This window comes from Cavenderia fasciculata, assembly GCF_000203815.1.
Source record: "Cavenderia fasciculata unplaced genomic scaffold Scf_Dfasci-G-b-190b03.r1-5, whole genome shotgun sequence".
Taxonomy (NCBI): Eukaryota; Evosea; class Eumycetozoa; order Acytosteliales; family Cavenderiaceae; genus Cavenderia; species Cavenderia fasciculata.
Genome location: NW_004457711.1, coordinates 228602 through 244308, shown reverse-complemented (window position 1 = coordinate 244308; position 15707 = coordinate 228602). Strand labels below are relative to the sequence as shown.

Genomic DNA, 15707 nt, shown 5'->3' with positions numbered 1-15707 from the left:
AGCCATCACCAAATCCAAATCCAAATCAAATTGTAGAAAGATAGATAGATATTATAATAATAATAATAGTTGATTGAAAATTAATTAATTATTAATTTGTTATTCTTTTTTTTTAAATGTTATTAATTGTTTTTAAATGTAAATATAAATAAATAATTTAATTTTATGTGAGACCGTATATACTAGTAGGTTGCAGATTGTGTTAGTGTACCTTGTCTTTTATTTTCTATTTTCTTTCATTCTTTTCAAAGACAAGGTTTAAATGTTATTATGAATTGGTTGTTTTTTATTTTAAATGTAAATAAATTTAATTATTTTACCCTCCAAAATTGATATATAATATTAGATCGTTTGTGCAATGATAAATTGATTGATTGATTGGTGTTGTGATTTGTTTTGTTTTGGATCCCAAAAAAATGTCTTTTTTTTTTTTTTTTTTTTTTGGTGATTCTCTTTCTTTTCTTATCCAATTTTTCTTGAACCTTTACTAACTTTGGTTGATTGATTGGATTGACAAATCTTACAAAATCCAAAATCGAGATCGATGGTACTACTAAGTTGCATGGATTTTGATTGGGGTGAAATGGGAGATGATACAGATGGTTGTTGTTCAGAGGGTTTGAGACATCGACTATGATAGGAATGATTACAGAAATAGAGGACTATGGAAGAGTCGGGTTTGGTGGTGATGATGGATTGACTGCAAGTGACACACTTGGCCTCTTCTTCGAGACTGTGGCCACTCTTGAGTGCCTCTAAAAGGGTCTCTGACAAAAAGACGCAATCGCTCTTGAGGATTTCTTTGCACCCCTCTCTGAGCGACATTTGCAAGTTATAGTCTGATAGAATTTTAACAAGACGACTACGGAGATTGAGAATCTCCATGCCATCGGGGATGAGACGGATCAGCTTGATGGGGTCGACATGCGAGCCAATGTTTTCGAGCAACTCGCTGACATATTGTGGGTTGTTGATAGACTTGTCGATAAAGTAGTCCCAGAGATCATTGTCCTTTTGTTGCTCGACAAAGTCGATTGCTTCTTTGATGTTTTTGAGCTTGTCGAGGATGAGATTGAGTGCATCCTTGGCACTACCCATACGCGACAAAATATAGACCATCTCTTCGTATCTCTGTTTCTCCTTGCACACTTGCAATGCCTTGTCGAGACTGTAATGGATACTGTTACGGAGGAATGGGAGTAATAGTTCAGGATTGTATTGTGCATAGAGTGACACTTGAAGTTCATGGAATTCCATACCGATACGTGCATCCTTGATAAACAGTGTGTGTAGGTAGTGGTGGATATACTCTGACTTGTTGCCGAGCTGGCCGACAACCACCTTGATGGGGATCTTGTCAGTGTGCGCTACGAGCAGCTTGATCGCTTCCTCCTTGTTGTAGTCGATTAGCAGCGACACCTTGTTGTGGATACTGTTGAACAACTTTTCATGTTGTGCAATCAATTCAAACACATTACCCTTTTTGAGCTTGAGGTAAATGTCCATTGTCTTTTCGAGTTGGTTGTCATAGGTGTACAGCTGTGCCAAGGCAATCATGATCGTGTCGTTCTTGGTCGTCACGAGCAGATCTTCAACTGTCGTGATAATCGTCTGGATGCTGTACAATGTGGGTGGCCACTCGTTGACGATTCTCAAGAATGCCTCTGGATCATTCTGGAGGAAATTGTTGAGAAACATCTCGTAGATGGCTTGACTGAGTTGTGGGTTGGCTATGGGCACGTACGGACACAGTGGTTGCAATCCGCCGAGTCCAAAGAACTTGTATATGTATCGCTCCCACAAATCAGCCTCTCGTGCACATATCTTGGGACACATGGCTGCTGCTTTGCGGATATCACCTCGCGCAATCAATGTCTCCATGTATCGTTCACCAATCTCGCGAATACGGGTAGGTGGCAACGATTTGATTGTACGCTGGTCTTTTTCCACCTCGTCAATTGCTTCTTCGTATCGGTTACGTGACATGAGCCATTTGAGATGGTCTTCTAGGGTGGACGGCTTGGCTGCAACGACGTCCTTGGGACACACCACGTAAAAGATCGACTCGGCGGTATTATAGTCGAGACGGTAGTCGGTAGCTTTGTAGTGTTGGTATCCATTGACGTGCAAGTGGTCTGTAGTGATGGTCGTGTTGGTCTTGCGCGACACGATATAGATAGAGGGTGGCTTTGCCTGTTCGACACGACCCTGGTTCCACACGCCTGTAGTAGCGTCACGTGCACCAGCTGCTCCCGTGCCATTACTCGCTCCGCCGCCAGCTGCTCCCGTCGCACCTGCAGTGGTACCCGACATCTTGGGAGTCGCAGCCATCGAGTGTGCGTCTGTGCTTCCCTCTACTGCACCCTCGTTGTATCCTAGAATGACGAGGTCGTCGCCAAACGGCGCAATGCCACTTATCCAGTACTTGGTCGAAAACTGGTTGGTAATCTGCGCCATCTTGGCAATCCCGCCCGTTGTGCCGTCGATACGATCGACAATCTGCACAATATCGACAGACTTTGCCCAACCAATGATCAACGTGTCAGCCTTTTCCCAACACAAACAGCATCTGTATAATTCTCCACGCGGACTGCCCTCCTTGCGCGGAATATGTGCGATACGCGTATTGGTCGTGCAGTCGTAGATCTTGACGCCATTCTCGTTGGCCCACGCGATAAACTTGCCACACCACTTGACGGCGTAGATCGGACCCTCTGATTGGTATATTACAGTCTCTTTGGATCTCAACCAGCCCTTGGAGTGCAGCACCAGCTGGCCACTCTTCCCACCCATCACAAACTGTCTCGAGTTCTTGTGTGAAAACTCTGGGTCCAATGCAATCGCAGTAATCGGTCTACCATATGAAAATGATAATGTATCTCCAGACTTTGCATCAAATGATGGATGTATTATTACTTTTCCTAAAAAAGATAGGATAGATTAGGTTAATATTCTTTCTTCTTTTTGTCTCTTTTGTTTTGAATGGTAACTTACCATCTTCTGAACAAGAAGCTATATAATCACCAGTAATATCGACAACGATTTCAGTGACGGTTGCAGTATGAGCTTCATACTTTTGAATGAGGTTACCAAGATGATCGTGAACGGTGATCAAACCCCAATGTGTACCAAGTACCAAAAACTTGGGATGTACAGCCATACAACTTGCTGCATCCTTTTCCAGAATGCTTTTGATTGTAAGAACACCACTATCACTATCGATTGACAGTCTTGAATAGTTTAAGATTGGTTCAATCTCTCCACCTTGTTCAAATTCTATATCTTCCTCTTCCTCTTCCTCTTCATCGTCCTCTTCTTCTTCTTCTATTTCTTCAATCTCTTCTACTTCTTCCTCTACTTCTTCTTCCACCTCTATTTCTTCTTCGACAATTTCTACTTCTTCACCATCGATTTCCTCTACTTCCACCTCTTCTTCAACCTCTTCATATTCTACTTCATATTCTATCTCTTCATATTCATCATCGTCATCATCCACGACCATATGATTATGATTAATATTTGACATTCTTCTTTATCTATCTAACTGTTATACAAAAAAAAAAAAAGGAAAGGAGAGTTGTTGTTGTAGTTGAATTGTGTGTATTTCTCCTTCTTCCTTTCTCTCTCTCTCTAAAGTGTATCTTGAAGTGTCGAAAAAGATACTAACTTTACTAGTTGTATGTACTACTATATAGAAAGATAGATAGATAATAAGAATGTAATAAAGGATAATTTGATGATGATGTCGATTTGGACTTGTTTTGTGAAAAAAAAATCTTCTTTAGAAAAGTTCAAAAAACAAGCTTTGCTTTGTAAAGTTTTTTCCTTTCAAAGTCTGGATGGTTGGATCAATCAATCAATCAATTCTTTTTTTTAAATTAAAAAGTATTACTCTTTAGAGTTTATAGAATAATATATTATATCTCTTTATAGTAGATATTATTATTTATTTGGTTGTTATTAACAAAAAATCCAAATTAATGTTAATTTTGGGGTGTTTGGTTGGTATATATATGGTTGGTTGGTTGGTATAATATAATATAATTGGCTATTTAAATATGGAGAGAGAGCTGGTTTACATTTTTTTTTCTTAATTATAATTTCTTCTTCTTCTTTGGAGTACTTTTTTTTTTTGTTGTTTTCTTATCATGATAAATATAGTTTGGTATGTTTTTTTCTTTTTTCTTTTGGTTTAGAAGGGAAAAGTAATAAGGATGGAGAAATGAAGAAGGGCACGACGACATGTTGGTTCTTCTTTTTGTTTTTTTTTTCAAAGTGTTTTCCATGTTTTTTTTTGTTGTTGTTGTTAGAATATATTATTATTATTATTATTATTACTATTTATATAACTATTTAAATATATAAACATTACATTATATTTCCATTTTTCCATCGTCATATATATATAGATTTAAATAAATTTGTCAGAAATATAATTACGATTTGCTTGACGTGGGTCTATAGGTGGTTGCATTGATTCAGTGTAAATCCAATGTAAAGAAACTTGACGTTGTTGTACGTCTGCACTCGAGAGACCTCGAGAAATCCATCCATCTCCACACAGTAGTGCACGATATTTGTTTTGTCCCCTAATATCAACAGGTTCTCTCTGTAAAAAGGTATATTTTCTATTGTTTTGTGTGTTGCTATTGTGAACATCCTCTAAAAACTTCATATCCTCTGCAAAGCTTTGGTTGATGGCCACTGGGTTGGGAGAAGATGGCATTGGTGGCGATGAATTCATCGAATACGGTGATTGAATTGGTTCGGCACTATTTCTATTGCTGTTGCTATTACTGCTACCGTGGTTATTATTGTTATTGTCCATTAAATGATCATAGGTTGGTGATAAAAGTTGTTTACTGTTGGAACTACTATTACTACTGTGACTTCCAACACTACTACCTCCTCCGCTTCCTCCTCCTCCACCTTGGTCACTATCATTATTACTGCTACTATTACTAGTACCAGTACCACCATTATTACTATTACCATTGTTATTATTGTTATTATTGTTGTTGGTACTAGTAGAGTTATTGTTACTTTCCTTTTGTGATTGTTGTTGTGATGGTTTTTGTTGTTGTTGTTGTTGTTCATTTTGTTTGGTCGCAGTTGATATTGAACGTGAGATTGTTGTTGTTGTAGTAGTAGTTGTATTGATAGGACGGTTGGGAACCATGTCGCTTTTGGTGAGCATTTGTTGTTGTTGTTGTTGTTGTTGTTGTTGTTTGTGGGGGTGGGAGGATTGCTGATAGGTTGTGGTCAAAGTCAACATACTTGGTGAATCAGAGGGAGAGATATTTTCAGGGGTACTATTATCACTTGTTGGAGTGGCACGTCGACCACTGGTGCTATGATGATTATTATGATGATGATTGAGATCAGTTGGTAAAACTACAATTGGTGTCGATGATGAATTGACACTGATTCTGTTGTTATTATGGTTGTTAGAAGATACAGGATTGATACTGTTGGATGACGACGACAAACTATTACCACCACTTCCACTACCATTACTATGATTATTGTAATTGGATCTTGACGATTTGTTGGTGTTGTTGTTTGAATGTTGTCGTTTAGTATCACGAGAAGGGGGAGGTGATCGGGACCGTGATCTAGATCTAAAACTTCGACTAGAAGAGTATCCGTTGTTGTTTCGACCCCTGGGAGTTGGACTAGGACTGAGACTGTCGTTTCTATACCTTCTTCTTCTTGGACTCATACTAATGTCCCGGCTTCGACTACGACTTCTGCTACGACTGTACCGTTTCTCTTTACGCTTGTAGTCGCGACTAGACGATGACGACGACATGCTCTTTCCATTTCCATTTCCACTACCGCTGCTACGCCCTCCACGGTCGTATCGCCCGCGACTTCTGCTTCGTGATCGGCTTGGACTCCAGCTTCGACTGCTGCTTGGCGATCGCGACCTGCTTCTGCTCTGGCTACTGTCGCGCCTCGATCTCGACCGTTTTTTATATAAATAGTTGTTGTTGTTGGATGATGATGACGATCGATCATGTGAATCTCTCACCTGATTGATTTCACCAGACTCTACCAAAGATGGCATTCTACTACCGCTACACATTAACAATTAGAAAAATAAATAAATAAATAAATAAATGTTTAGTATTAATCAACAATAATATTAAAGGTGATGATGTTGTTGTTGTTGATGATGTCATCTCCGTGCACGCATAAACCAAAATGAAGGGTTTCACCATCAACCAACATTAGTGGGTAAATGTGGGGGTCACAAGATATTTTTTGTTTTTTGTGGTCAATGATGCAATTGTCCAAAACAAAAGGGTTGGTTCATGATGGGGGATGGAAGATAGATAAACAATAGAGAAATGGAATGATCTTACTTGGTGTTTGACTTCTTGGGATAGTGGTGGTGGTGGTGGTGGTTTTGATAATCAAAGATACCAGTTTCGCTTCCGCCATTCAAGGTCGAGGCCGAACCTCCTCCGTTGTTATTATGGTTGTTGTTGTTGTACGAGGATGCTTTGTGATTGTGATGATTATTATTATTATTATGGTGTTGTTGGTGGTTATTATTATTATTATTTGAGGATGCTAGTAGCATTATGTTATGTGTTTTGATTCAATTAGATTGCCTGTACAAAAAAAAGTAAAGTTGTTGATGATATAAAAAGGGGAGGGTGGGAGTTGGTTGGTTGGTTAACTTGTTTCTTTTACCCAACAAGTTTGTCTATAAATATGTATATGTATATGTTTTTGATATTATTATTATTATTATAATACTGTTTTTTTTTTGTTTCTTTTTTTTTCTTTCTTGATGGTTATATATATATATGTGCTACTAAAAATGTTGTCTATGTGTGTATTTGTATGTGTATGTAGTTGTAATAGTAGTAGTGTCAACTACTAGTAATGCCAACAACAACAATACTATTGAATGAATTGATATCGTGATTAGTTAACTGTACACATGATTGCCAATGAAAGAGAGAGGAGAGGAGAGGATAGGGAGAAGATTAGAGATCGATCAAATCCCAATGTGTCACCTGATCAGGTGATTGCCGCGACTGATCCTGGCCAACCAGCCCGGCCAACCAGTCAGTCAGTTGAACAAACATGAATGATGATTGGGTATTGAATGCCGCATCGTTTAGTGTTTATCCAACTGACAATGACGATGATATTGATGGTTGACTGACCGCGCTCGATCAATCGATCTCATTGTGTGAATGATGATGATGTATCTTTTGAAACAACTTACAATCTTCATCAAGTATTTATGTCAATTATCTTTTACTCTAAAAGATAGGAGGTCGTAGGTTGTTGTTGTTGTTGTTGTAGATGTGTGATGATGGTGTTGATGATGAAGGATGTGTGTAGTAGTAATATGACTATGATGTCTCAATCCTGGTACTGAATGCGCTGTTACTGCTGACTGATTTACTATCTATCTATCTATCTATCTCTAATGGAATATGAATGTCTATCTCTATCTGTATGTAAGTATGAATGAATGAATAAATAATGTAATTAATGAATGAATGTTTTTGTTTGTTTGTTTGTATGTTGTGTGCGATGATATGATCGATTCAATAAACTGGTTTGTTGGTTTGGTTTGGTTTGGTTGGTTGAATTGTCGAAAGAGAGAAGGGAAGAAAAGAAGAAGTTGATGATTTTAATTTAAAAAATTTAATCCAATTTTCGCCAAGAACAGAACCGTAGAGTTGAGTTGATTGATCTCTCTCTCTTCTCTTTCAAGCTTGCTTGGTCTGACCCTTCTTTTCTTTTCTTTTCTTTTATGTTCTTTTTTTTATTTATTTTTTTGATTCCTTTCCTTTTCTTTCTTTGCTTTGCTTACCTACAGCACAGTAGCACTCTCTTTGTAAAGTAGTAGGAGGTGTTGATGTCAGCGATTAAAATATATATATATATATATATAGGTATAAATATATATATGTACTGCGATCAAAACAACACTTCTCCTTTTACTCCTCCTCCTCTGTTGCTGCTTTTACGTTACGCTTCTGCTAAATGCTACAGTATAGTAGTACAAACAACCAACAACACTAATATTAACCAGCTAGCTAGCTAGAAAGCAGCAAACAACAATAAGTAGAGCAACAGACGAGACAAGAGAGCAAAGCAACAACCAACTCACTACAGTACTACTACTACCATACTAGACTAGCCAACACAAGATAAATATTTTATTTTTTAAACACTACCTACTATCGTGAGTGACCGATTGACACATACCCTCTCTCGCTCTTCCCACTTTTACCTCACATAGAGAGAGAATGAATGAAAAAGGATGGAATGGAGACAGACGCAAAGCGTGCTGCTGGCTGGTGGTGAGGGGTGGGATAATAATAATAATAATTCACACCCCACATTTGTTCAACAACAGTACTACTCTAACTCCAAAATATCAAATTCTTGTATCTGAGAAGAGAGATTTATACAACATGTTGTTGAAAGTGAGAGACAAACAAGAAATTTAGACAATTATAATATGATCTAGTTGAGTTGGGAAAATGGTAAATATTATTAATTTAATGATTGTTTTACAGACTAAGAGGATGATGATAATTGATCGATAATCCAATTGGAGACACGTTCAGCAACAGTGGTACTATGTGATAATACAAAAGCATGTGGTACACCTTCTGCAGCCAGCTCGATACTTCCATTTGGATAGGATGCCTTTAACTCTTGGAAAAAGTTGAGTGGTGTATAGGGATCGGTGCGACCATAGATGAATAAGAGATCGTCCATACGATTGTCAAACACTTGTTTGCATTCGTCGTCGACCTTGGTGATATCGAGTGTTTCGTGGTATGCCATATAGAGGATATTCAACGCCGACCAATAATTGATCTTGTGTTGGACTGCCACTCTCATGTCGTCGGTTGGTAGTACCTGTCCTAAAATAGTATCCTTTACAAAATTGGGAACATAGTGCAAGAAGCTTGCAACAGGTGCTCTCATCCAATTCTGAACGGCAAGTTTGATAAATGGTGATAATCCATCATATAAATTTCTAAATGTTGGAAACAAATTAATTTGTTTTATAATTGTAAATTGATCTTTAAATCTATTTAATACCTAAATACAAGTTTATAAACAAAAAGAAAGTTAATAAGATAAACTAAGGATCAATTATATATATATATAATCTTTACTTTAAGTGAAATGTATGAACCAACAGAATGACCAATTAAGATAAACTTGACAGTATTCTTTTGTGATGCATATTTAGTATTGACAAGATACTCTAATACAATTCGTTTATGTTCTATTTGGTCTTCACATGTAAATTGTTCATTTAATTTACCACAATGTCCAATATGTGAAACACCAACAATATCATATTTTTGATCCAATTTAAAGTATAGTTGTTTGATAAATTCAACATAGAATCCAACGATACCAGGATTACCCGATACAACAACAATCTTTACATCATTGTTTGTATTATTAGAGTTTGTATATAATATATCAGTTTCAAAATGACCTTTAATATCTCTATGTAATTGAATGGTCTCTTCTATAACTATATTATTATTATTGTTTGAAGATGGTGTTGCTGTTACTTCTGTTTCTGTTGGTGGAATCATCCTTCTTCTCCTTCTCCTTCTTTGTATGATTGAGATTCTAGATTAAATCACTTTAAAAGGCTATGATGCCCAGTCGTAGGGCGAAACACTGTGTTCTCAACCGACAGGGAAGGCAAGCCAATCGATTTTTTAAAATTTAAATAAAATAACTTTTTATAAAAGCAACAACAATCTAAAAACAATGGGTAATTGCTAAACTTTTATATTATAGTTATAAAAAGCTATAATAAATAAATATATAATGGGTATTAAATGACTATTGCGATGTTTAAATGGTGTGATTATCGAATCTGTAAAATCGAGGCAGATCATTGGCCCATGCTGGTATTCAATGAATGTCCACTAGAATGAGGTGATCACCACCTCGAGACAGGGCATCTCTTCTTCTTTGTCTTTAGTTCTGAATGGGTGTGCATAGAACAAAAAATAAACCCAAAATCTGAGTGTAAATCAAGTTTAGGAAAAAATCAGATGAAATGTGGGGGCAGAGACGCGATGGGTCGTGAGACTTTCCACAACACTATGCCATGAGGATCCAACAAAAGTTTAAAAAAATAAACCGCCAAAAAAAACGTTCGCTTTGAAACAAGATTTTTTTTTACAAGTCGCCCTCATTGTTAACGACCTGACCGTTGAGAATTGTAGCTTTGGCTTGCCTCCACACACTCGCGGTCGCATCACTCACTATCATTATTCATTCAGCTAAAACTCAAAACTCAAGTTTATTTATAATATTGTCTATTATTATTATTAGTATTATCTCTACTTTAATCTCCATCACCCACCACATTATATAAATAGTTTTCATCAAAACTTGTCTTTTATAATTAATAATTAACAATGGAACCAACTGAATCTGCTGCCCCAGCCACCATCTCCCACTCTGCCTCCTCAATGGCTTTGACCACTGAATCTCGTCAAGAGCAATTCAGAAAGCGTCTCGAATCCGAGCACTGCCTCTTGTGTAACGCCAAGGCTCCAGGTGTTTTGAGTTTCCAACATTACATCTCTGTAAGTATATAAATATAAATATAAATATATCGAGTCTATAAATACTCGTCGCTCGGGGTGATCAAAAAAATGATGGTTCTAATCAAAAAATATTTTACATTATTTTAACTATTATATTTATAGTGCACCAAGATCTTTTTGAAGGAATTACAAGACTCTTTTGTTCCATCTTCAATCCTCTCATACTGTTTGGATGAATCATTGTTGGAAAACATCTACTCTTCCCCACAACAACTCCAACAACTCCAAACTTTGATTGCCCACCTCCAACACCTCCAAGCCTCCATCATTGCCAAGTCCCAACCAGCCCCAGCCAAGGAATCCGCCCCAGCTGCTGCTGCCCCAGCCAAGGGAAAGAAGAAGTAAATCATTTGACCAACCAACCGACTTACCTCACCTTTCACATCCTACATTCATGCGCGCTCACCTTAATTTAAAAACAATAATTTATATAACATAACTAACTAATAATAATAAAACAATTTGTACAAGTTAACATTTTTTTTCTTTTAAAAAATATATTTATAAGTTTATTTTTGAATATGCTCTATTGTCCTTTCTTTAAACATACATAACTCAAACAAGACTATATCCCCTATTTCAAGTTGATTTGATAAATAGCTAGATTGAGAAGAGCAAACCTATCCCCATATATTGCAATTCCGCCTATAAAAATAATATGTTTTAAAAAGTTCGAATCGATTAAATTGGTGAGTACTCGTTTCCGATGTCTTATCTAATTTCTAGTATTTCATTCAAATTTCTCACTTTACTTGTTTATTGTGTGATGATATGATATCATTAGGTCGCGTTGTTCACATCATCAATAATAATAATACTATCGCAACAAAGAAGATTAGCCAAAACTTAACTGTACTGTTAAATAGACAACAACAGCAACAACAACAACACATTTACAACTATAATAGTAATAATAATAATAGTCAGAGTTATCGATATATAACTCGTTCTTCATTCACAGTACCTACAACTACTACAAATACTGCTAGCAGTTACACAACATCAACAAGAAGATTCCTCTTTACCGATAATACAAACAAGAAAAAGAAGATGGAACCTGAAACATCGATAACGTCATTCGAATCGAGAGCAAAGATTGATACTTTGACCGACGATAATATGAGAGATGCTGCAGACAAGATTCGTCGTGGTGGATTAGTTGCATTCCCAACCGAGACAGTCTATGGATTAGGCGCCAATGCGTTGGATGAGAAGGCTGTGCTGTCGATTTTCGAGGCCAAGGGCAGACCTTTGACCGACCCGGTTATTGTGCACGTTATCTGCAAGGATGAGGCTGCCAAGCTACTCGAATTGACCGACGCACAAAAGAGACTCTTTACAACACTCACCGATGCATTTTGGCCTGGTCCGCTGACTATTGTCGGACGTGCCTCAGCACTCATCCCACCTATCGTCACTGCACAGACTGGATATGTTGGTGTACGTTATCCAAAGCATCCAGTTGCACAACGTCTCATTAAAGAGTCGCAGTGTCCCATTGCAGCACCGTCGGCCAATCGTTTCGGACATGTCAGTCCCACCCTCCCCATACACGTGTTTGACGATCTCGGACACTCACCCATTACAATTCTCGAGCCTGGACAAGACGCACCATGTGCCTTTGGTATCGAATCAACCGTCCTCAAAATTGTCGATGATCATACCCTATGCATCTTGAGAAAGGGTGGTGTCTGCGAAAAAGACATTAAACAACTCTTCCAACACCAAACCATCTCCATTACAGCAGTCAACAAACAAGTTTCAAACAAAACAACTGAAGGTCAAGAAGCACCAGGTCAACTCCTAACTCACTATGCTCCAGATATTCAAGCTTATATTTTACTAGATATCATCATAAACACAGAAAATGGAAATGGAACAACCAACAACAACAATCAAGAAGAAAATAATAGTTTTAATTTATCAGAATGTGTATTTATCGATTTTGGTGATTATTTAAATAAGAGTCGAAGTAGTAGTCAAAGTCATAGTAGCAGTAGTAGTAGTCAAAGTAATAATAGTAACAATAATAATAATAATATAGAGAATGAATTTTTGGCATTCAAAGATTTATCAAAGACAGGAAATGTATTAGAGGCAGCCAATGTCTTATTTTCAACACTCAGATGGAGTGAATCACAACAACAAGCCAAAATCATCCTTCTTCCAGATTTGAGGAGAGATGATGTTAAATCACTCGATTATAGTGACGCTGTTTTCGATAGAATATTTAGAGCTGCTAGCGGAAAGGTAGCAAAAATCGATTTATCAAAGAAAAGAGTTTATTTATCATAACAACAACAATCAACAATTATACAACACGCACACCAAACTAAATAAAAGTAGTTCCATAGTGACTTTTTAGATTTATCTGCTTATGCTGGACAAGATATTAATACTAGTTGTAAGTATCTGTATTTGTTGTTTATTTATCTAATCTTTTTATTTAATCAGAATGAAGGTAGAATATACATAGGGAATGAATAAAAGAGTAAACTAAGGAAAGATTTACTTTTGATTTGTCAATCATTTGGTATACGATCATCGATGAGTCAGTCAAAAGATACAATGGTCAATCAAATTATAAGATTCAAAATGATAGACTATTCAAACGTAAAATGATTGACAATAATCCTTTAAATGATTACAACAAATAAATTAATAGAATAAATTCTCAATAATAAAATAATATTTATTTTATCTTTGAAACAAATGTCTTTATTTTGGAATATCAATTTTAATTTTGTGATAGTAAAAAAAATGAATCAACTAATAATAATAATAATAATAATAATAATAATAATAATAATAATAATAATAATAATTATAATAATAATAATAATAATAATAATAAATTAAATTAATAAAATTATTTAAAATTTTTTTTTAATTGATATTTTAAAGATTTATGATCATTTATTTTTTAAATTTTAAAAAAGTTTAATATTTACGACTTTTTAACAAAACATCAACATTCTTGATAAAAAGCAAGTTATAAAACAACATGGAAAAGTTAACAAATATAGTAATACTATCACAAATCATATCATCTATTGAACATGATGGAGATATAATATGTTTGTTGCTTACTTGTAAAAAGTTGTATTATAATAGTGGTTTAAGGAGATCGATTCAGTTTAAAGGTACAAGAGCCACCGACCATAGAGCAATATCAGCTACTCTATTCAAAATCAACTCATTTAAAGATATATTGGAGAATAGTGTATCTGATCATCAGGTAGAGAGAAAGAAAGTGACACCACCCAAGTCACTATATGATACACCATCGATCGAGACACTATTCATTAAAGCGGACCAACAAGACAAAGAAACAACAGTTGACCTCGGTTCTATCTCACGCTTGCCTAGTCTTCAACGTCTTTCAGTTCATGCGCACAAGTTGAATCTTGGCTCTCATACAACACTCAAGACTCTAAAACTAAAAGTCGCCACCGAATACACTCTCAGTGAATTGGGGCTCACCAAATTCGTATCGTTGACAGAGTTGACCTTGAAGAGTTTTTTTGTGTTAGGGATTGGACCAGGTCTCTTTCCAAGCAGTTTGACTCATCTCACTCTACAACCCAAGGAGATACTTCCACGAGATACATTCCTTTCGTTGACGTCACTCGAGTACCTCGATATCGATATGCAAGAAATCAGGTCAGAGGAGGGAGTAGAACTATTCCTCGATCTCGAGAGCCTATCCAACCTCAAGACACTAAGAATCTTTGACGAATGCTTAGGTCTGTACAGTCTCGAGATTAATGTACCTCCCTCACTCAAGATTCTTACCTTCGACTGTCAATGCGCACATGTCCCACATCGATGTTCGATGTTGCTGTTGGAGGAATTGCATGCGATACAAAACGTATTGGTTGAAGAAAAGATCAGTCTACTGTCATTACCATTGTTAAATAGTCTGGTGATTGACCTATGCGATGAACCCGTATGGCCAACCATCCCATCGACTGTCAAAAGTCTTACTATTTCCAAATACCCAAATACAGATATACTTACAGGCATTGTATACCCACCATCTCTCACTGAACTATCCATCTATGGAGACAATGAACCTGTCAAACTCCCAGCATCGCTCATCAAACTAACACAAAACATCAACAAAGATTCATTACTTCCAACACTTCCTACACATTTAAAGGAACTGATTTGGGAATATGATCAGGTTGAACTTGATCCCGACGTACCTGAATCTCTTTCTTCAGTAAACTATCCACCAAATCTTGAAACACTCAACCTCATTGATATCCCATGGGAGTTCACCCTTGGCAACATACCTCCAGTCAAAGAGCTATCATTGGCGTTGCGTGAACCCATGAAACCTTGGATGTCTGATTATCCAATCTTCTCAATTGACTCGAGGATCTCTATCACAGACCAACCACAATGGCTACCACATAATACTACACATCTCGCTTGCAGGTTAGATACTCGTCTCACAAAGTGTGTGTTTAGATTGGATCAAGTAATCAACCACACCAATGTTAGATATTTATCTATGGTCATTGACGAAGAATATTTACCTATCAAAATTGGCAACATGCCATTCCAATTTTCAATTCAAAGGTTGGACAACGAGAGCAACAATGTATTGGTATTGGAAACAAATACACTTCAAGGTGGAATAATCACTCAGAGAAAATCAATCAACGCCCAACAACAACAACAACAACAATATGATCCCATTTATTTATTTTTTGATATCGATTCAAACAAAAAGTGGTCTCGCTCTGTCTCACAAGATGCATATGTATTCAAATGGAGTTTTGAACCAATCTGGAAAACAGTAAATATAATATAGGAGGTTTTTATATTATAAGAATAATTATTTGGAACTAACTAGACTATTTAAAATTGTACAAAATCAGAAATAAAGGTGGCACTGAAATCAGGCATTAATTAAATCTCTTTAGAATATTGTAGTTTATTGGAAATTAAAAACAATTTGGGTCATTAAAATGGTTACACCAAAAAGTGTACAACAAATTTGCATCTTCAAGTGACAATGAAACAAAGAAAGAATACAACAGTAGTGATAATAATGATGATAAT

General features: G+C 36.4%; 6 protein-coding genes across 6 annotated transcripts; 3 read left to right on the top strand and 3 right to left on the bottom strand.

Moving 5' to 3' along the window:
* Positions 1–462: 462 nt before the first annotated feature.
* vps41 (RING zinc finger-containing protein) lies at positions 463–3526 on the bottom strand (the record flags this gene model as incomplete). The annotated part of the gene is made up of 4 exons (XM_004357242.1): positions 463–1272; positions 1310–1341; positions 1479–2921; positions 2995–3526. 4 exons carry the CDS (start codon positions 3524–3526, stop codon positions 463–465), a joined length of 2817 nt encoding a protein of 938 aa, XP_004357298.1.
* An 815-nt stretch (positions 3527–4341) lies between these two features.
* Positions 4342–6021, bottom strand: DFA_02574 (uncharacterized protein; the record flags this gene model as incomplete). The annotated part of the gene is made up of 3 exons (XM_004357241.1): positions 4342–4349; positions 4441–5772; positions 5799–6021. 3 exons carry the CDS (start codon positions 6019–6021, stop codon positions 4342–4344), a joined length of 1563 nt encoding a protein of 520 aa, XP_004357297.1.
* Positions 6022–8556: 2535 nt separating this feature from the next.
* Positions 8557–9602, bottom strand: DFA_02573 (uncharacterized protein; the record flags this gene model as incomplete). The annotated part of the gene is made up of 2 exons (XM_004357240.1): positions 8557–9090; positions 9168–9602. The coding sequence occupies 2 exons, from the start codon at positions 9600–9602 to the stop codon at positions 8557–8559; spliced, it is 969 nt and encodes a 322-aa protein (XP_004357296.1).
* Positions 9603–10442: 840 nt separating this feature from the next.
* Positions 10443–10979, top strand: DFA_02572 (uncharacterized protein; the record flags this gene model as incomplete). The annotated part of the gene is made up of 2 exons (XM_004357239.1): positions 10443–10613; positions 10737–10979. 2 exons carry the CDS (start codon positions 10443–10445, stop codon positions 10977–10979), a joined length of 414 nt encoding a protein of 137 aa, XP_004357295.1.
* Positions 10980–11405: 426 nt separating this feature from the next.
* DFA_02571 (uncharacterized protein) lies at positions 11406–13498 on the top strand (the record flags this gene model as incomplete). Its single annotated transcript, XM_004357238.1, has 3 exons — positions 11406–12914; positions 12981–13042; positions 13387–13498. The coding sequence occupies 3 exons, from the start codon at positions 11406–11408 to the stop codon at positions 13496–13498; spliced, it is 1683 nt and encodes a 560-aa protein (XP_004357294.1).
* Positions 13499–13638: 140 nt separating this feature from the next.
* Positions 13639–15593, top strand: DFA_02570 (uncharacterized protein; the record flags this gene model as incomplete). The annotated part of the gene is made up of 2 exons (XM_004357237.1): positions 13639–15441; positions 15579–15593. The coding sequence occupies 2 exons, from the start codon at positions 13639–13641 to the stop codon at positions 15591–15593; spliced, it is 1818 nt and encodes a 605-aa protein (XP_004357293.1).
* Between the last annotated feature and the right edge of the window lie 114 nt (positions 15594–15707).